At 46.0% G+C, this 19,218-nt stretch overlaps 1 protein-coding gene across 2 annotated transcripts in view; it reads right to left on the bottom strand.

Annotated features, from left to right (window-relative positions):
• hmcn1 (hemicentin 1) overlaps nt 1-19,218 on the bottom strand; it is an 89,938-nt gene that overhangs the window by 3,257 nt on the left and 67,463 nt on the right. For both annotated transcript variants that reach the window (XM_085386199.1, XM_085386201.1), the window contains exons 58-103: nt 18,133-18,294; nt 17,906-18,019; nt 17,616-17,818; nt 17,406-17,487; nt 17,153-17,284; nt 16,899-17,048; nt 16,537-16,696; nt 16,330-16,454; nt 16,060-16,243; nt 15,749-15,846; nt 15,319-15,597; nt 15,033-15,229; nt 14,412-14,493; nt 14,057-14,193; nt 13,836-13,977; nt 13,601-13,745; nt 13,369-13,496; nt 10,177-10,327; nt 9,936-10,057; nt 9,631-9,795; nt 8,359-8,466; nt 8,072-8,209; nt 7,864-7,998; nt 7,445-7,714; nt 6,837-7,027; nt 6,513-6,726; nt 6,287-6,421; nt 6,010-6,200; nt 5,846-5,927; nt 5,485-5,754; nt 5,182-5,352; nt 4,919-5,089; nt 4,322-4,492; nt 4,048-4,218; nt 3,784-3,954; nt 3,484-3,654; nt 3,265-3,408; nt 2,986-3,123; nt 2,775-2,896; nt 2,069-2,306; nt 1,910-1,972; nt 1,651-1,770; nt 1,440-1,574; nt 1,240-1,353; nt 1,013-1,138; nt 169-297 (exon numbers count right to left, since the gene is read on the bottom strand). In XM_085386199.1, coding sequence (XP_085242325.1) covers nt 169-297; nt 1,013-1,138; nt 1,240-1,353; nt 1,440-1,574; nt 1,651-1,770; nt 1,910-1,972; nt 2,069-2,306; nt 2,775-2,896; nt 2,986-3,123; nt 3,265-3,408; nt 3,484-3,654; nt 3,784-3,954; nt 4,048-4,218; nt 4,322-4,492; nt 4,919-5,089; nt 5,182-5,352; nt 5,485-5,754; nt 5,846-5,927; nt 6,010-6,200; nt 6,287-6,421; nt 6,513-6,726; nt 6,837-7,027; nt 7,445-7,714; nt 7,864-7,998; nt 8,072-8,209; nt 8,359-8,466; nt 9,631-9,795; nt 9,936-10,057; nt 10,177-10,327; nt 13,369-13,496; nt 13,601-13,745; nt 13,836-13,977; nt 14,057-14,193; nt 14,412-14,493; nt 15,033-15,229; nt 15,319-15,597; nt 15,749-15,846; nt 16,060-16,243; nt 16,330-16,454; nt 16,537-16,696; nt 16,899-17,048; nt 17,153-17,284; nt 17,406-17,487; nt 17,616-17,818; nt 17,906-18,019; nt 18,133-18,294 — 7,047 coding nt within the window. The remainder of the gene's footprint in view (nt 1-168; nt 298-1,012; nt 1,139-1,239; nt 1,354-1,439; nt 1,575-1,650; nt 1,771-1,909; nt 1,973-2,068; nt 2,307-2,774; nt 2,897-2,985; nt 3,124-3,264; nt 3,409-3,483; nt 3,655-3,783; nt 3,955-4,047; nt 4,219-4,321; nt 4,493-4,918; nt 5,090-5,181; nt 5,353-5,484; nt 5,755-5,845; nt 5,928-6,009; nt 6,201-6,286; nt 6,422-6,512; nt 6,727-6,836; nt 7,028-7,444; nt 7,715-7,863; nt 7,999-8,071; nt 8,210-8,358; nt 8,467-9,630; nt 9,796-9,935; nt 10,058-10,176; nt 10,328-13,368; nt 13,497-13,600; nt 13,746-13,835; nt 13,978-14,056; nt 14,194-14,411; nt 14,494-15,032; nt 15,230-15,318; nt 15,598-15,748; nt 15,847-16,059; nt 16,244-16,329; nt 16,455-16,536; nt 16,697-16,898; nt 17,049-17,152; nt 17,285-17,405; nt 17,488-17,615; nt 17,819-17,905; nt 18,020-18,132; nt 18,295-19,218) is intronic.

Here is a 19,218-nt window from a genome sequence, read left to right as displayed (position 1 = left end):
AAGCAAGCAAGCTGATGCGAAACATAAGGAAAGAGCACTGCATTTTTATTTTACTGCTCAGGATGTTTCATGCTTGGCTAAGTAGCCCAAAGTAATCAGAATGACACAGCAGCAATGAGGGTTTGATGTTATACCGCACTGGATTCAATTCAAGGCAGAGACACGTACCGACGCAGGGCCGCCCTACTCCCTGGGATCTGTAACCACGGGGGCAGGTGCAGTGGTAGCTGCCTCTGGTGTTCTCGCAGATCTGGTTGTATCTGCACTGATGGGTACCGTCTCTGCACTCGTCAACGTCTGCAACAGGCCACAAGAGACGAACATGCATCATCTTATTAATCACAATATGCTAATCAAAAAAATGCAAGAAACACCTTTTAATTAGAGGCTGGCATCTAGTCGGTTAAACTTCTGGGCTATCGATGTGGTCAGTTACATAGCAGAGGGGGTTGTTAATCAGTCTCAGCAGCTTTGGTCTTAATGAAATTAACAAGAGCTGCAAACAGGAAGGGTTTCACACATGGAGGCCTCTGACTTTCCCCCCTCCTTATATTTCCTGACTGTTTTTCACTAGTTTTGCGTTTGGCTAGGGTCAGTGTCACTGCTGTTAGCGTGACGTGATACATGAACCCTGCAGAGGCTGCATTGTTGTCCGGCTCCTCCAGGACGACACAGAAGATACCAGAAGATTTACAGAGTCTCCCAGCTCAGTTTCAAGAGCATGGAGGAGAATCCAGGAGACACACAGTTACTCTGGGAGAGCTGGACAGGGCTGTAGAAGATCCTTAACCCATCAGCGGGACAGGAAACTGCTACTTTGTGTGGAATTTTTTCATTTCCAGGCTTGAATTCAGCCCTCTACCTTGATCCTTCCACTCCTAACACATTACCCAGTCTGTATCGGTACAGATATGCTGCATGATTATTTCCCCCCACTGAGAATAGATGTGTTTCTCTACATTTTCTAAACAGCGTATTAGTAACTACTCTACAGTACTTCAGTAGCACTCACCCACACATGTTCCATTGCCACCCTTGGTCATACCACTGGGGCAGAGGTCAATACAGATGTAACCACCGCGAGTGTTTTTACACTGCTGATCAGAGCGGCAAACCCTCTGCCTGCACTCGTTGATATCTGCGGTGAACAGAGGAAAAAGGGAAGTTTGTGGCTCCAGGTTTAGTGATAAATTGTCTTATTTTACGTAGAACATCAATGGAGAGGAGCGCCTCTCTCACCTATGCAGCGCCTGTTCCTGAGATGAAATCCTGGCTCACAGGCGCAGCGGTAACTACCGACGGTATTCAAACAACGTTGATTACACGGATTTGACTCCAGGCACTCGTTCACATCTGAACAACACAAACATGTCCCACTATTATTAGAAAGTCAAATCGATTAAAAAGGAAAGGAATGCCCTTTACGTGTACAATCAAACCTGTACAGCTGTAGCCGTCAGCTGTTCTCCTGAAGCCACGCCCACAGCGCGTGACGCATCTGTAAGAGCCGATGGTATTCTCGCAGTCTTCTGCGTCGTGGCACACATTCCCACCTAGCGAACACTCGTCGACGTCTAGGAGAGAGGAGAGAAGAGGCTTAACGGTGATTTGCTGCCGCGTCGGGTCAGTAGGCGGCGGAGAGTTTTGTACCCTGACACGTCCTCCCGTCGGCTGAGATGGCGAGGCCTCGGGGACAGGAGCAGTAGTAGGTGCCCATCGTGTTGTGGCAGGCATGTGAACACGGATTCCCAACCTCACATTCATTCTCATCTGCAGCACAAAGATAAACACGAATACGAACAATAAGAAACGATCAGATGTTCTAATTATGAATCCATGAATACATCATTTTTAGGTGCAGTTTTTCGTGGTTTGGGGGTAAGTATACGTGTGTTGTGATTAGCATTACCTGCACAGTAAGGCCCGGCAGCCACCAAAGTGAAGCCACGAGGACACTGGTTACTGCGATCACCTGGAGTCACGTTAACAAACTTTAAATTTCGCTTATGTTTGGTGAAAGTGCAACAAAGTATTAGGCAATAGAAGTTGAAACATCTTTTGCGTTCACCTTTGGAGATACTAGCTTGTATGCTGTACTCCAACACCTCCTCCAGTGGGTGGTAGTGTGCACTGATGGCTGCGGCCCTCAGCGTTTCCACCAGGTAGGGCATCTTCCCCTTGGACGGGTCATAGGAGACAGTGTGGTTCCAGGTGTAGGGCACACTTTCCTTGTCGATGCTGAACATGCGAGTGGACAGAGCGTAGAGCTGACCCGGTCCCGTCTGGATGTAGTCCTCTGTGTAGTCCTGGGAAAAAAACACAACAGAACATTGTGCATTTTTATTATTCAGTTTGGCGTCTGTCAGCTGGACCTTAATTTTAGTTTGTTTCCTTGCAATGTGTGACATTAGACTTTAAATTGTTTTTATTGGGTTAAACTGAGTTATTGTGCGTTTATATGAATCTATGAGGTATACAAGACGGGGGACTTGATTTGCTGGTGGGAAGCTTAGAGATGACATATGGCTAAAAAAGAGAGAGAGAAACAAATAATGATAAATTGATGTTTTCTAAAATAGAGGCGTTCACTGTATTCGATTTCCAGTCTTTTCTATGGTTTAAATTTCCAGAAATGCAATAAAACCATTTTGTAAATATACATGAACTGATGTGTTTTGGTTGTAAACAGGCTGATAAGCATATGCATATTTCTTTCAGTCCCTATATTAGTTTATTAGCTGGCTTCATAATATTCCCATTGCCTATTTGTGTACCTTGATGCCGATGAGAGCATGTGAAGGCAGCTGCAGGATGTGTCCGCTCACAACGATGTCCAAAAGCAAAGCGCCGTCAGAGTCCAGACCCCTGACGATGTGGGTCATCCTCAGGATCTCGCCTGCCAACACGCAGTCGCGTCACATATCTTTACATATAAACAGCTGTTCAAAGATTTCATGCCTCCGTGTTGAACCCATGAAATCCTACCTGTGGCAAACTCCACCTGCGTCTCCCGCCTGAAGATACCTCCTGTTAGCGTGTAGCCGTTGACCGCCTCTCCTACTTCATGCGCAGTGGTCCAGTAGACGGGGTTCAGGATGGAGATGAGCTTCCTCATTGCAGGACCTTGAATCAATTTAAAGGTCTTAGATTTATTAGGAGTTCAAGAAAACAGCTGACTTTTAGATGGAGGCAGGAATTAGAGAGCATCATACAACATCTAAAAGCAGAACAGTGATACAACCAACGAGCTAATGGAAAACTGACCTAACGTCCTCGGTACATTAGAGATTGTGGCTTTGATGATTCTGCTGCCAAAGCTGTCGGTGATGGTGGCATTGAGGATGGAGACGCCGAACTCGATATCGTTAATGTTCCCTATGATGCTTCCTCGGGCCTTCAGGGGCCCACCTGATCAAAAGAAACGTGTCTTTAAATGTAAATACAGCAAATGAACACAGAAGCTTTTTTTAAGAGATACGTTACCTGGGCAGGCCTGAGTGTTGCACCTGGACAGCTGAGTAGAGTCTCCTGGACACGGCCGACCACCGTCACTTGGAGACGGACCGTCACAGAGCCGAACACGTGTCCTCTGTCCTCCTCCGCAGGAAGAAGAACATTCTCCCCATGGCTGCCATGAACCCCAGGTACCATCAACTGCAAAATACAAACAGTACAGGTGTACACATCAACACACAAATCACGGCAATGGAGCAGTCGTAGGGGTAATTTAGTCTTACAAGGGAACCAATAACACACGCCTGACCGTGCCGCAGGCTGACTCACCGGGGCACTTGACGGTGCTGCATCTTTGTATCTGTGTATCAGCACCTGCACAAGCTCTCCCACCGTAGGCGGGTCTGGGGTTGTCACAGGTCCTGTAGCGCCTCATCTGACCTCCGTTACATGTCTTGCTGCAGCTGCCCCAGCTGCTCCATGGACCCCAGTTACCACTGACTAACACACAGAAGTGCAAAATGACAGATTCACAAAAGAAAAGATGCAGAAATGAGCGTATCTAAGCAGTCAGTAGCAGTTCAGGTATCTCACTGGGGCAGGGGTCGCTGTTGCAGAAGTCGATTTGCACGTCGTTGCCCTCACACTGTCTGCCGCCGTGCTGAGGGGCGGGGCTGGCACAGAGGCGTGTCCTCTGTCTAGTACCCCCCCCACAGGAAACACTGCAGGCTCCCCAGCTCACCCAGGACGACCACTTTCCATCCACTGGAGGACACAAAGTGTATAAAACTGAAATCTGCTTCGTTTAACGAATTCCTAAATCCAGGCTGGAGCGGAGATTTTTCTCGAAGCATAATCGCGTCCTTACCGGGACAAGGCTTCTCCTTGCACATTTGTGTTTGGGTGTCTGTGCCCACACACTGTGACCCATCGAACGCTGGAGGAGGGTTGTTGCAGAGACGGATCCTGGACTGCACGCCCCTACCGCAGGTCTCGCTGCATGGGCTCCACGGTAGCCAAGAACCCCAGTTACCTCCCACTATAAGAGCATAAACCTACAGTCCATCATACATATATGTATATACACAGCAGAATAAAGCAACACAGTGCTGCTAGAAAAAAAACCCCAACAGATCTGCAGTTTAACAACAGGAAAAATTCATGGAAATCAGAAAAGAAAGTTTAATTAAATTTGGAAATGACATAAAAAAACATTCATATTTGTTTCATGAATATTATTAGATCTGTTTGTCCACACAGGCTAGCCTGCTACGTGAAGTATAAGTAGAATTAGGCAACAAGTCAAGATGTGTGCAAACGCCCAAAGAGCTGGAGTTTCATCAAAAACTAGAATATTAAGATATTTATACTGTAGCAAACACCCTCAAATTAAAGTTCTCTTTAATGACAGTGGTTCTCTTGTTTTTAACTGTGTGTGCCTGCGCATGCAAATGCATTTCCTCACCTGGACATGGCCTGACCCTGCACATGACCACGTCCACTGCCTTCCCCTCACACGGCCTGCCTCCATGCTGAGGCGGAGGACTACTGCAGGTCCGGACCCTGGTTCTGTTGCCCTCACCACATGTACGTGAACACTCCTCCCAGAGAGACCATTCTGACCAGTTACCATTCACTGTGGAGGGACGAGAGATTTGGTTCCGCATGTGACATTTGCACACGGTCTCCTTTGTAAACACTTGGTTCTAGGCCCTGTTTCAGTCTCACCTGGGCAGGGTTTCCCCTGACAGCTGCGTGTCTCTGTGTCTGATCCTGCACAGTGGCGGCCTCCGTTGGCAGGTAAAGGGTTGTTACACTGCCTGAGCCTCTTCTGGTTACCAACACCACATGACACACTGCAAGGACCCCACTCTGCCCACTCCGAGAAGCCGCCATGGACTGACAAGAACGTTAATTAACTTTGGCACTTGGCGTGAGGTCCCTTTAGACACCAAAATATTGAAAGCATGCATATGGACCGATTTTGCCATTTCTGAATGCAGATGTAAGAATAAACTAAAAACTGCTCACCCCGTATGGTAAGAGTGACCTTGACCAGCACTGATCCAAGCAGGTTTCTTGCCACGCATTCGTACTCAGCTGTGTCCTCCTTTTGCGCACTGATGATCCTGAGGGAGCCATTAGATAAGGCAGAGAAGCGGTTGTTGCCCAGAAGGGGGCGCCCCTGGCGAGACCACTCTATCATGGGCGTAGGCTCACCCTCCGCCTGACAGTTGAGCACAGCCGTGGTTCCGGCATCCAGCACCGTCTCCACGGGTTCTACAATGATTGCGGGTGCACCTGGAAGAGCAGCGTGCTTCTATCACATCTATCACTGCTACAAAAACGCTATAATTAAAAGTGCTGCATCCTGACACGGTTAAACACTCACTGTGTAAGGTAAGTGTGACACTTCTCTCCACCACACCAGCGTCATTTGTCGCCACACACATGTAGTTTCCCGCATCTTCACTCTGCCACACACATTGTAAATGAAATCACCGTGACCTTTTCCAAAGCTCACCTTTGTCTTACACAAAAGAGCTGTCTTCCTACCACTGTGCCATAGATGGCCAGGGAGCCGTTGTCCAGTTGACGGATTCGGTAGCTGATCTGGATGTTTATTCCATTTTTGCTCCACTGGATGGTTGGCAGCGGGTCTCCTCGAACCTCACAGTTCAGGATTGCATTCCCGCCCAGGGGTTCAATGCGGTTGGAGTGAAGGTCCCCATCGATGATCGGAGGCTCTGAAGAACAGGCAGATCAGGTCGAGTGTAGAGCAGCTTAGAGAGATGCAACAGCATCAAAATAGTTCATGAAAGCATGCTTTTACCTTTGACATAGACCAAGGCCAGCGACTTGATGGTTCCCACATCATTTTCTGCCACACAGGTGTAGGTGCCGGCATCGTCTTTGCTCACTCTCTCGATCACCAGCTCACTGTGACCGTTCGTTTGATCGTAGTGAACTGAAGCATCAATGGCAGAAAAGAAATAAAATGAAATGACAAAGATTAAGAAATAACGAAAGGAAACCTCTCCGTTTACAACGATTCATACCTGGGATGATGTTGTTATTAAAGGCCCAAGTGATTCTGGGTAGGGGGATGCCACTGACTCCACAGAACAGCGTGAGGCGCTCTCCTTTGTTCAGGGCCACATCCCCAAGAAGCTCAGTGAAGATGGGATGAGTATGAACCAACAGGGTGACGGTCCAACTGTCCTGCCCGACTGAATTAGTGGCAACGCAGGTGTAACTTCCTGCATCTTCAGGCTGGTTCACCAAAAGGTGGGGGCAGGGTGAAGGGAAAAGGAGCATATAGGTCAAACTCGTGTGTTAAATATGATCAAAACAAAATACTATTCAGTGTTTCTATTTTTTACCTGAGCACTGTCAATAACCAGCTCACCAGATGGCAGGATCGTATACTCCCCCGTGCTTTCGCTGACAGGACTACCGTCCTTTTCCCAGGACAGTTTTGGCTGAGGGACGCCCTCTGCCAAACACACAAGCTGGACCTGACTGTTTTCCACCACCACGACCTCCTGCTCTCCACCACGAATGAACGGAGGAACTGCAAGAGATTAGGATAAAACCAAGTCACCCTTTTTTATCTTTGCTTTGCTATACACTCCCGATTAAAAGTTTAAAACCAGTTTAAGCGTCGTTTTCAGTAAATTGCATGCTCAAAAAATGTTTTATCTCACTCCCATTTCTTCTTGTTGCATGTTGAAGCTCCACTTGGAACCTTGTTAAAATCCAACCATGCAAAATAGGATTTTTTTGCCATTTTTCAAGTGGTCTTAAACTTTTGATTGGGACTATATGTCTGGATGTGAGTATAAAATCTGAATGATGCTGTGTTGAAGAAGCAGAACTACTGGAACCATCCATGCATCCATGCATCACCCATCCATCTTTATAGAAAACGTTAACACCACAAATGTAGTGTGATGTGTCAAATCACGTCATTTCAATGACTGGAACCTACTCTGCACAGTAAGGCTCATTTCCAAGTTGACAGTGCCCGCTGCATTGGCAGCAGTGCAAGTGTATCTCCCGGCATCGCTCGGCTGAATGAAGGCGATCTGCAGAGATCCTGAACTGAGGACCCTCAGGCGTACGGTTTCACTCAGCACGCGCCCGTCTTTGTGCCACGTGACCGAGGGGGGAGGGGAGCCGTCAGCTTGGCACCGCAGCGTCACGGAGGAGTCCACAGGTGCCAAATATTCCCGAGTGTCTGAGCTGATCACTGGAGGGACTTCAGGTGCAAGGAGAAATGTGTGGGGTTAGTACATTAGTATATTTGTTGACATCGTGGGAAACCTGAATTTCAGTGACTTTGGGTGCATTTTGTACACAACTGGTATTATGATCGTGAGGTTGAAATTTCAACATAAAAGTACCTACCTTGCACTCTGAGTCTGGTCTTGCCGAGCGCTGTGCCAGCAGGGTTTTGAGCCACACATATGTACATTCCAGAGTCTGATAGTGATGCCTTGGAGATCTGCAGACTTCCATTAGGGAGTATAGTGGACCTACCACCTAGCACGAAGCCAGAGCCAAAATTTCACGACTGATTGCTTACACCAACTGACAAAAACACAAAATTATTTACCTGTAGTGGGTATGTTGATGCCCTCCTTCTGCCAGGTAATGGTAGGTGTGGGTGAGCCTGTGGCTCTGCAGGGCAGACTTACGGGGTTATTCAGGATCACATCCAGTGCTGATGGATGGGACTCAATCACTGGAAGCTCTGAGGAGAAGGTTTGGAAAGTAGTGATGATCAAGAACAAAAGAATAAACCTCCAAATAAAACAAAAAAAAACAAGCCTCTCAATCAGAATCAAGAGCTCTAAAATAAAAATGATTTAAGCGGTGAACCCTGAAGAATTCGTTTTTTACCCTGGACTGTGAGCTGCACGTGGCGGTGGGTGGAGCCTGCAGCATTCTGAGCTGTACATGAGTAGCGTCCAGCATGAGCTAGCTCGGCTGAGGTGATCTCTATCGGACCTGAATGCAGATCGACACGAACAGCAGATAAAATATTTAAAGACAGGCATCAAAATCCTCCTCGACATCTTATCTACAGCTAAAATACACACAAAGTAACCTGACATGTGCCCTTTAGGAGACGCTTGTCTTACTTTTTGTTGTATTTGTAGTCAAATTTAAGGCCATTAAAAAGGGAATTTTACGTTTTAATCAAACTTCGGTTCGGTGATCTAAGGAGCTCGGGGGGGAAAAGCGTCTGGACTTATTTAAGCTTCTGACCTTTTCTGTGCATCTTTGCTGACTTGAGGAAATAATCACATGTTTTAAGAGCTTTCTTTACATGCGTGTGTTCCTTTTGTTTCCCTTCTGGCTAAAGGGGAACATGTTCTGCCCAGTGATGTAGGATCCTGATCACTCCAAGTCTGTGTTCCAGAGGGTGGAGGTACTGGTCCATGTGTGTGGGCTTCTGGTAAACTTCAATGTTGAGGTTTCCATTCCCTTCAAAGCCCACGGCACAGTCCAGGAATGGCAAACTGCCATCTTTGTGTCTTCACAGGTGAACTTTATGTTTTTATCCACTGAGCTGATGTGAGCAGTGAAGGATTCTACTTCCTGGATTTAGATTTTGACCCAGGTGTCATCAACATACCTGTATGGGAGACTTTTTCCCCACTTCCTCCATGTTAAGTTTGGCTACAATAGGTGACACCAGGGAGCCCACTGCACAGCCATGTTTTGTCTGTAAAATCCTTGTTGTAATTAAAATATGTGGCGGTGAGGCAGAGCGCAAAATCTGAGTGAGTGAGCTCGTTCTGTTTTTTCAAGGAGCTGTCTTGTCTCAGTAAATCACACGATAGAATGGAGCTAGGTCTCACAATGGGTTCACCCAAACATTGGCTGATTGTGACCCACACCCGTTTTTACACTATGACTCATGTGATTAGGCAAAGGATCAATAGGGGGTCCAGGACCCTCCTGGGGACACTCCCTTTGGTCTTAAAATCTGGGACTCCACCAGTTGCTCTCAGAACTGAAGAAGGTGAAACGTCTTCAAGAAACTTAAAGTAGTCCAGACGCTTTTCTGTCCGAGCTCCTTAGACTACGATGACCTAGATGACAGAGAACCTTCACTGACACTTTGGTTTGGTGAGTTCATCAGCAGTGGGTATATTTAAAACATACCTGTTGCCAGGATGCTATATCCCAGACCCTCTATGGGCAGCTTCATGCCAGCTTTGCTCCAGTGGATTGTGGGCTCCGGGATGCCAGACGCAGTGCACGGAATGACCACCGGGGACAGCCTGGTCACAACTAACTCTGTGAGTTCATCTGCTATTGACGGAGGAACTAGAGGAACAGATGCAATATGAAAATCCACAATGTAGAATAAACTCGCACAGATGAACGATCCATTACTTATTAGAAAGAAAATTAACTTAATTAACACAAAACAAAAGGAATCTGTAAATAACTGTTGTGTTACCCACCGTTCACAGTCAGGTTGATGGATCTGGTGTCTTCACCTGCCTCGTTAGAGGCAGCGCACTGGTACACAGCCGTGTCCTCCACTGTGGGCGCTATAACTACCAGTGAGCCCGATGACAGTAATCTGGAAACGATTAAGAGATGGCGTTAGTATTTCTATACACTTAAAGTGAGCCGGTTTTGTTTTTTTCTGAGACAAATTTGAATATATTTCACTAGGAAAGAGAAGGAGAAAACTCCGACCTGTATATGTTCTGGTCTGTGTTTATAAGTCGGCCATTTTTCCTCCAGCTGACAGTGGGTTTGGGTATGCCTGTAGCCTCACAAGACAGAGTGGTCTGAACGTTGACTATAACTGTGACATTGGTGCGACCATCAGCAATGGAAGGAGGCACTAAAAGACAGGAAGCAGTAGTAAAGTAACTGTCATTTGAATACATCTATGGTACATATTTGCCACCAGTGTTGGGAAGGTTACTTTTAAAATGTATCCCACTACAGATTACAGATTACATGGCCCAACATGTATTTTGTAACGTAATCCGTTACGTTACTCAATGAGAGTAACGTATTCTGAATACTTTGGATTACTTAATATACTGTCAGGCTTTTTACAACTACATGAATGAACTATTGCTGTGTGAATTATTACTTTTACTGAAGGTTACTCTCCGTACCAACTAGGGGTGCAACGATACACAAAATTCACGGTTCGGTTCGATACTTTGGTGTCACGGTTTGATATTTTTTCGATACAAAAAAATGTTCATGCCTTTTTAATTTGTCATTTATTAAGATTATAAATATATATTTTAACTCAAAAGTACAGTTTTTAAATTTAACCCTAACCCTTGTGCGTGTTTTTTATTTTGACAGCGAATGCGCACCTGCGGACCACTTATGTGCAGCCCTGGTTATTTAGCTCGTCATATTGCAGCCACAGAAATTCTTTTGTCCATGAAACCATAAAGCTGCACTTTCTTTTTGCCTTATAGTCTGATTTGTCATAACTTCTCCGTTTTGTGGTAAGCTTTTCTTTGGCTGTCACTTCTTCACCCCGACCTGTCTTATTTGGCTCAGCAGAACTAAAATATATATCTGTCTGTGAAGGTCATCGTAGTCAAATATAAATCCTGCTGCTTTTACACACACACTCACATAAGCTCAGCGATTCTCTGCGCGATCAACCTCTCACATGTTTAAGCTGCGGGAGATTTCACTTGTCATGTTTGCATAGTAAGCTAACGATTAATAAGACGATGTCAGAGGAATTGGTGCACAAATTATCATCACTCACAGATCAGTGCTGTCATTGCAAAGTGAAAGCAAAAAAACAAGCGCAAATTCAAACGCGATTTCAATATGTCACATATTGACAGTGGCTCACCGATGCCAATGACATAATTACCCAGCTACATTTCTGAAAGAATGCAAAAGCATTGACATATATTTTTCCTACAATAGCCCGACGGGCAGGGCAGAGAGATTTTTGTAGCCCGACTGAAAAAATCGCTAGCTCCGGGACGTCGGGCTAGCGATATTGCAAGCCCTGTATCTGATTGAGGAATCACTCATCTTTGGAAAAGAGAGTTTATTACAGAGAAATGTCTCTTTCCAAAATAAAAGCTATACTATCCGCTTCTTCTGGGCTATATTCTCAGCAGCATATTAAACAGTTGTCTAAATGACTCGGCTAAAGTTAGTAGCATGCTTGTTGTTTTTGTCTTTGCAGTCATATTCGTTGTGTTCCCACTAGTGCTTTCAGGTTAATCTCGTTGAAATGACCTTAACGCCACAACACGGCAAATCTCCGTTAACGAGCTACCGCCGATCGCCCCGTGCATGGGGCTAGACGGCCAACACGTTAACGAGCTAACTGCGCTAACACACTAGTTCACACCAATGTAATTGAGCATTGCGTGGCACATCCAACATACTGTTTTACTTTAGTCCATGACTCGCTTACCTTCAGGGTCATACGTCACATGAAAACCAAAATAATTCCAAACGCCAGATCTGAATGAGGGTGGGGGAGGTCCATGTTGCAAGGAGAGCTTAACTTCTGTCTCGCTAGCTTGCCCTGCGCTCTTCCTCCTGACGATGCTGTCTGTGTTGAGCGCTCAGTGGATCTGCGCTCGACAGTGCAGCCTAGGCGGAGTAGTCGAACGCAGATTCACTGAGCGCTCCACACAGACAGCATCGTCAGAAGGAAAGTTGATAAAATAAATTACAAATGTTGTATTGTTCGATACATATGCGTACCGAACGGTTCAATATCGATACGAATATCGTTGCACCCCTAATATATATATACATGCCTACTGGCTGAAGAAGCTGACTGCACTCCACGAGCGTCTGGCAGCACAAATGAACCAGCTGCTAGTTAACGAGAGACACCCGTAATGGCTAACTGAAGGCCGGACGGTCCTGATCCCCAAGGACCCCAAGAAGGGACCGGTCCCCTCCAACTACCGACCAATAACCTGCCTCAGTACTACATGGAAGCTCCTGTCAGGCATCATATCGGCTAAGATGAACAGGCACATGGGTCAATACATGAGCGGGACACAGAAAGGAATTGGCAAGAATACCAGAGGCGCAAAACACCAGCTACTGGTAGACAGAACAATCAGCCGAGACTGCAAGACCAGACTGACCAACCTGTGCACTGCCTGGATTGATTACAAGAAGGCCTATGACTCAGTGCCCCACAGCTGGATACTGGAATGCCTAGAATTGTACAAGATCAATGGGACCCTAAGAGCCTTCATCAGGAACTCAATGGGGATGTGGCGTACAACACTAGAGGCCAACTCCAAGCCCATAACACAAGTCACCATCAAGTGCGGGATCTACCAAGGAGATGCTCTGTCCCCACTGCTGTTCTGCATAGGCCTGAACCCCCTCAGTGAGATCATTAACAAGGATCGATATAGATATATATATATATATATATATATATATATATATATTTCCATCTCCCGTTTCTGCTCGGTGACATCTCGTACTTTTCGACTCCTTTTCTCCCTCCCTCGCTCACAGACACATCACGGGTATGGCAGTCCATTCTCCCTGCGGCACGGACTACACTACCCATGAGGCTACATTCTTTAGAGCGATGCCTGCAACACTCTGCCTGTTGCCTTCATATTAAATCATTTTTGTGAATAATTTTTTTTAATATTTCTTTACGTCATTATGTGGCCGCAAGTCGAGGTGACATGGGCCGCGAGATTGAGACACAGACATGAGAGCCTCTTAATGCGCGTTTTGTTTGGTTGCCACCGGCGTGGACACCCAAAATCTAGAGTTCATAGCCTTACTTTCAACAAAGTAACTGTATTCTGAATACCACTTAAAACGGTAACTGTAACAGAATACAGTTACTCGGCGGTACATGTATTCCGTTACTCCCCAACACTGTTTGCCACCCACCATATACTTGCAGATCCACTCTCTTGCGTTGAGTTCCAGCCTGATTGGTTGCCATACACAGGTAGCGACCGGTGTCTGTCACCTGAGTGGAGTTGATGCGCAAAGACCCATCCTCTGCAAACGTGTACCTGCACACGTGTTCACAACATGAGTGAAACCCTGAATCTGCCAATGTGAAATATCTCTGTGAAGGTTGAAGAACTATGATAAAAGTTTGAGACGAGGAACCTACCTGGGATTGTTTCCTGCCAATATTGCTCCATGTTTCCTCCAGGTGACCTGAGGTGGTGGGACTCCACTCACTACACATTCAAGCACCGCTGGCTTGTTGACGTGCACCGACACTGACTGGGGTCCGTCCTTGATAACTGGGGCCACTGAAGGGACAGGTGTTACTGGTTTTTGAACTTTACTTAACTCCATAACTCCATAAGGAGGAATTTATTTCTATAAATACATAAGCGTACCATTGACAGTCAGGTTAAACTTGCGCGTGGTCTGGCCAGCGATGTTACTAGCCACGCAGGTGTACTGAGCTCTGTCGCTGAGCTCTGCCATGTTGATCTGCAAGTAGCGGCCACCAGACAGAACACGCACACGAGCAGAGGCCTGCACAACGGGGCAGATAAGGTTATTTACCTCACCAGGTATCATCGTGTTGCTATTCTTCTTTTGTTTGACTTCTGACCTGCAGTTGTTGGCCATCTTTGAGCCAGGTCAGCGTTGGAGGTGGAACAGCATCAGACTTGCACTCTAAGGTCACCTGTCTGTTCTGCAGCACTGAAACATCCCGAGGTGTACTCTCTCCCACAATGTTAGGAGGAACTGAAAAGGCAGACAAAAGAGCTCTAACCGTCTGTAGCCCACGATCAATCAAACTGTGCACACATGTGCATGACAACGAGAAACATTTCTAAGCAATTCAATAACTGCAACACTGTAACTTCCCTTTTGTATTTGTAATGGAACCAATTTAATTGAAATTTCCATAAATTTAAACAGTTTGCATATTGCAATTTGCGCTAAACGTCTATGTTACCCACCATGCACTCGAACTAGGAAGTCCTTGTCATCATCTCCCGCTGGACTGTTTGCTAAGCAGGTGTATCTGCCTGTGTCCTCCAGCTGAGCATCAAAAGTGTGAGAACAGTGGAAAAAAACACACAAAAACCATTCATGTACACTCTCTGGCCTCTTTTAGACACACCTGTTCAACTGGTATTTAATGCAGATATCTAGTTAGCCAATCACATGGCTGCACAGTGCATTTAGCCGCAGTCAAGCTCAAACTGAGCATCAGATTAGGGAATACTGGGATTTTTCCACACAACCATGTCTACGGTTTACAGAGAATGGTCAGAAAAAGAGAAAATATCCATTGAGCATCGGGGCAAAGGAGAAGTGCCAGATGGTCTGGAGAGAGAACTACATCATGGATCATCTGACAAATGTGTAGCAACTGCACGACGCTATCATGTCAACATGGACCAAAATCTGAGGAATAATTCCATCACCTTGTTGAATTTATGAAGAATTATTAAGGCAGAAGGGATGCAAACATCTAGCAAGGTGTACTAATAAAGTTTCCAGTGAGTGTTTATATAAAAATCACACGATGCTGTATGAGCAACAAAATTTCACTTTAACAGTCCCGAGTCTCTGACCTGTGCTGAGGCCACACGGAGCACCTTTCCTCCCTGGAGGAGGCGCAGGCTGTCTGTCTGTGGGAGCGGGCGTCCATCCTTGAGCCAGGTCAGAGAGGGCGTAGGTATACCCGTGGCCTCACAGTGGAGCTCCAGGACATTATTAACCACCACAGACACTTCTGCAGGTACACCAGAGCCCTCGATGCGCGGAGGATCTTAGAAAGTACAAGTAACGTTTCTTTAGTCGTCCATGCATCAGCAGCTGAAGCTGGATAATGGAGAGCTACAGTCTGACTGCACTCACCCATAACTTTCAGGTTGAAGTGACGGCTCGCTTCACCAGCAGTGTTGTTAGCCACGCAGGTGTAGCGTCCCGTGTCGCCAACCTGAGCCCGTCTAATACGAAGGTTGGTGTTCGAGTTTAGGAGAACGACGTGGCGGTCGGGGACTAGAGTCGCTCCGTCTTTGAGCCAGGAAACGGTGGGCGTTGGGGTCCCATCAGCAATACACAGCAGAGAAGCCAAGTTTCCTGCGACCACAGTCACATCCTCTGTGCTCCCTGCTCCATCCAGACCGGGAGGGACTGAGGAGGGTAATTTAACAACTCGTTAGCCTTTGTTTCTCAGTTTGCCTGGAGGATATCTGAAAAGTATGAATAAACATGAAAGCTATACAACTCTAGAACATGCGGCCGCTTGCAGTTTCTTGCTGACGTAGCAAGTTTTCAGACTCACCGTGCACCTGCAGGTTATAATGTTTGTTGTCCACTCCTGCCCTGTTTGATGCAACGCAGGTATATCGTCCACCATCAGACACCTGGGTGCGCGCCACCCTGACAGGAAATTTGTACGATGTGTAAATTTAAGAGGTTTCCTATTTAAACCAATCCCCCATTTTTCAAACCTTTTCAATCTTCAATGACGACATTGTTTTGATGATTTGGGAGATTTTAAAGCCAGAGTCGAGATAAGAATGTTTCAGACTAATACATTTGCATATTTCAAAAGAAAGAAATTCATCCTCCGCGCACTGTCTGCTGACGTACCGAAGCACTTGCCCAGCAGAGAGGAGACGTATGTGTGAGGAGACTGGCAGAGGCAGGCCGTTCCTCAGCCAGTTTAGCTGAGGCAGGGGAGAGCCTGTTGCGACGCACTCGATGCTCACAGAACTGTCCAGAACTGCTGCGAGCTCCTCAGCAGCCGCACTGTTGCCTACGATCACAGGCGGCACTGGGAGACGGGAGGCAGGATCCGTTATATAAAAGAATATTTGCGCCAAAGATATGCGTTACGTTTGAATCCTGAGTTGAACCCACCATACACGTTCAGATTAAATATCCTGTCCTCTTCTCCTGCAGCGTTGGTGGCCACGCAGGTGTACTTGCCGCCGTCAGCAGTCTGAGCTCGTAGTACAGTGAGTTTGCTGCCATTTCCACTGATCCTGAGCATACATACATATATTTGTAAAATATATGTCTTGTATATGTATTTTTGTGTGTATTGCACATTGTGCTATTCTTTACCTGAGCCCCTTGCTTCCCGTACTGTTGATGGCTTCCCCGTCCTTCAGCCACTGGATGGTCGGAGTTGGGGTTCCCTGAGCTTGACAGACCAACTGAATGGTTTGATTTAGCAGGACTCCCATCTCACTGGGTAGCTCTGATCCAGAGATACTGGGAGGAACTAAGAGCAAATTACCCGGGTTAGCATAGCTGTGTGTAACATAGCTGCAAAGAGTGAGCAAATGTCATATTAAACCCAGTGGATTAAGAATGGGATGCAGCTCAAGGTCATATTGATAAAGGCAGATGAGCGAATATGTTTGGCAATATAGTGTATCTAGAAAGGCATTAGCAGGGTTTTAAAGATAAAGATGTCCATCTACCTTGTATGGTTAGGCGGTACCTCTTGTAGGCCTTGCCCTCCACGTTGGAGGCCACACATGTGTAAGTGCCGCTGTCAGAGAGCTGCGAGCGTGCGATCTGCAGTTTGCTGCCCCCTGAGAAGATGTGCATCTCCAAAGACTCTGAGTTCTCTAAAGGAAATATGAAGTTCGTGTGTTTTTTTAATAAAAAAAGGACAACATTAACAGATGAAAAATCTTTTTTGTGGTTCAGTTAAACCTGCACACAGGTTTACCTATGGTGCGCCCGTTTTTCAGCCAAGTGAGCGTGGGTGGAGGGATTCCACTCGCGTCACAGTTAAAGATGACCTGATTACTGATGGTTTCCACAACTGTCTCCTCTGCTGGGCCATCGATACTGGGAGGTACTGGAGAAAGAAGAAATTTAAAGACATATCTTTAATAATATTCTGCAGGTGGACACTGGTTGAAATAGGTTCCTGGTGCATTTTCAGATTTGTAAAAATGTAAATATTTAGGAAAGACTACCATAGATGTTCAAGTGGAAGTGCTTGTCCACTTGCCCGGCAACATTGGTGGCCATGCAAACGTACTGTCCTGTATCAGACACCTGAAAAATACAGACAGATGCAAAACAGATAAAAAACATATAAATAGTTAATTCAACACTTTGGTTAGGTGCTTTTAATCCAGCAGAGGGACACGACACATCATCGCTGGTTTCCATTCGTCTCTCACCTCTGAACCTTTGATCTCGAGGATCTGTCCCTCAGCCAAAACACGCAGGTTGGCTGATTCTGTCACCACTCTGCCGTTCTTATACCAAGTGATGACGGGAGGAGGCACAGCATTGGATTCACACTCCAGAGTTACAGATTTCCCAACAAGCACATTCACCACCACAGGAGAGTCCCCGCTATTGTCTCGGATGCTGGGAGGAACTGCGGGGGAGGAGGTAAATCAGCATCAATTGAAGACAACACACGGAGCTACACTGTGCAATAAAACCATTGCAGAAACAATCTGACCGAAAACAGTGAGGTAGATGTGTTTGTGAGCCTCTCCTGCTGCGTTCAGGGCCACACAGCTGTACTTTCCTCCGTCGGACACTTTTGCTTTCAGGATTTGTAAAGTGCGTCCACCTGCAGGCACACGCAGACACAGAGAAACAGTGATTTTCATGTAATTTTATCGTCTGCATAAAGGTATTTTTGATATCGTGAGTCTATAGGTGAAAGTAACTCCTTCACAGTACCTGGCATGATGAGTGCATTGGTGTTAGCTTGAATTGGGCCCCTGCCATTGAGCCAGCCCAGTGTTGGAGGAGGGAAGCCAGTAGCTTCACAGGAGAGAGCCACAAAGTTGTTCACAACCACCGTCACATTCTCAGAACTCGGGCCGATAATGGTGGGAGGCACTTAACGAAAAAAGACGAGGAACGTTCAATAAAGCAGGCAGAAGACAAAAATATTTAATTTGCTGTGATCACATGAGGGAAAAGTATTTTACTACATTTGTTCATGTTGTGACCAGAGATGGGCAGAACATAAACAAATGTACTGTAATCCGATTACTTTTTTCAAGTAACGAGTAAAGTAAGGGATTACTATTGCAAAAACGGTAATTAGATTACCGTTACTTTCCCGTAGGAACGCTGCGTTACTGCGTTACTAAAACCGTGATTTTTTTTGCGAGAATGTCTCATGACAGTGACGTAAGCGAGTGCGACATTTGTGACAACAGCTGTGTGCAGATCAACAATGGATCATATATCGAGTGCGGGAGAGAGTATGAGCGTGCAGCGTTTAAAGCGTGGAAGTACTGACCTTACTTTGAGTTTGATTCCATACAAAGTGACAAAAACATTAGTGTCCGCTGTGCGTGGGAAGAAAACTTCTTTTTACAGCGAAAAAAACCCCTAAACTTCCAACAAGCACCGAGTAGCTACGACGTAATGGGAAACTCACAGAGAAACTCACAGATTCTTCCACTGACCGCTGCACACCTGCACCAGGGTAAACCTCCGCCTACCTCACTCCTGCTTTACAGGTGAAAATAGAGCAACAGGACCGCTGAGTCTTTGACTTTATTTATTTTCTGCTGTGTTTTACTTGCATCTATTTGAAAGACTGAGTGTAAACACAAAAAATATTTTATTTTATGAGCTGGGATGTGCAGAAAATAGGTTTAAATGTTAAACTAATTTCTTCCCGTCAGAGAATGTTGCATATAATTAAATGTTTGCTTGATGCATAAAGTTAAAAGATTAAAACTAATAAAACAAGTTTTAAAAAGAGACTTTTCCATCTGATTACATTTTGTATGATGGATTATGCAGAAA

This window comes from Rhamphochromis longiceps, linkage group LG17 (assembly GCF_057381845.1).
Source record: "Rhamphochromis longiceps isolate RC_006_pf linkage group LG17, R_longiceps_female_GT1.1, whole genome shotgun sequence".
Classification (NCBI taxonomy): domain Eukaryota; kingdom Metazoa; phylum Chordata; class Actinopteri; order Cichliformes; family Cichlidae; genus Rhamphochromis; species Rhamphochromis longiceps.
This window is presented reverse-complemented; position numbering and strand designations above follow the sequence as displayed.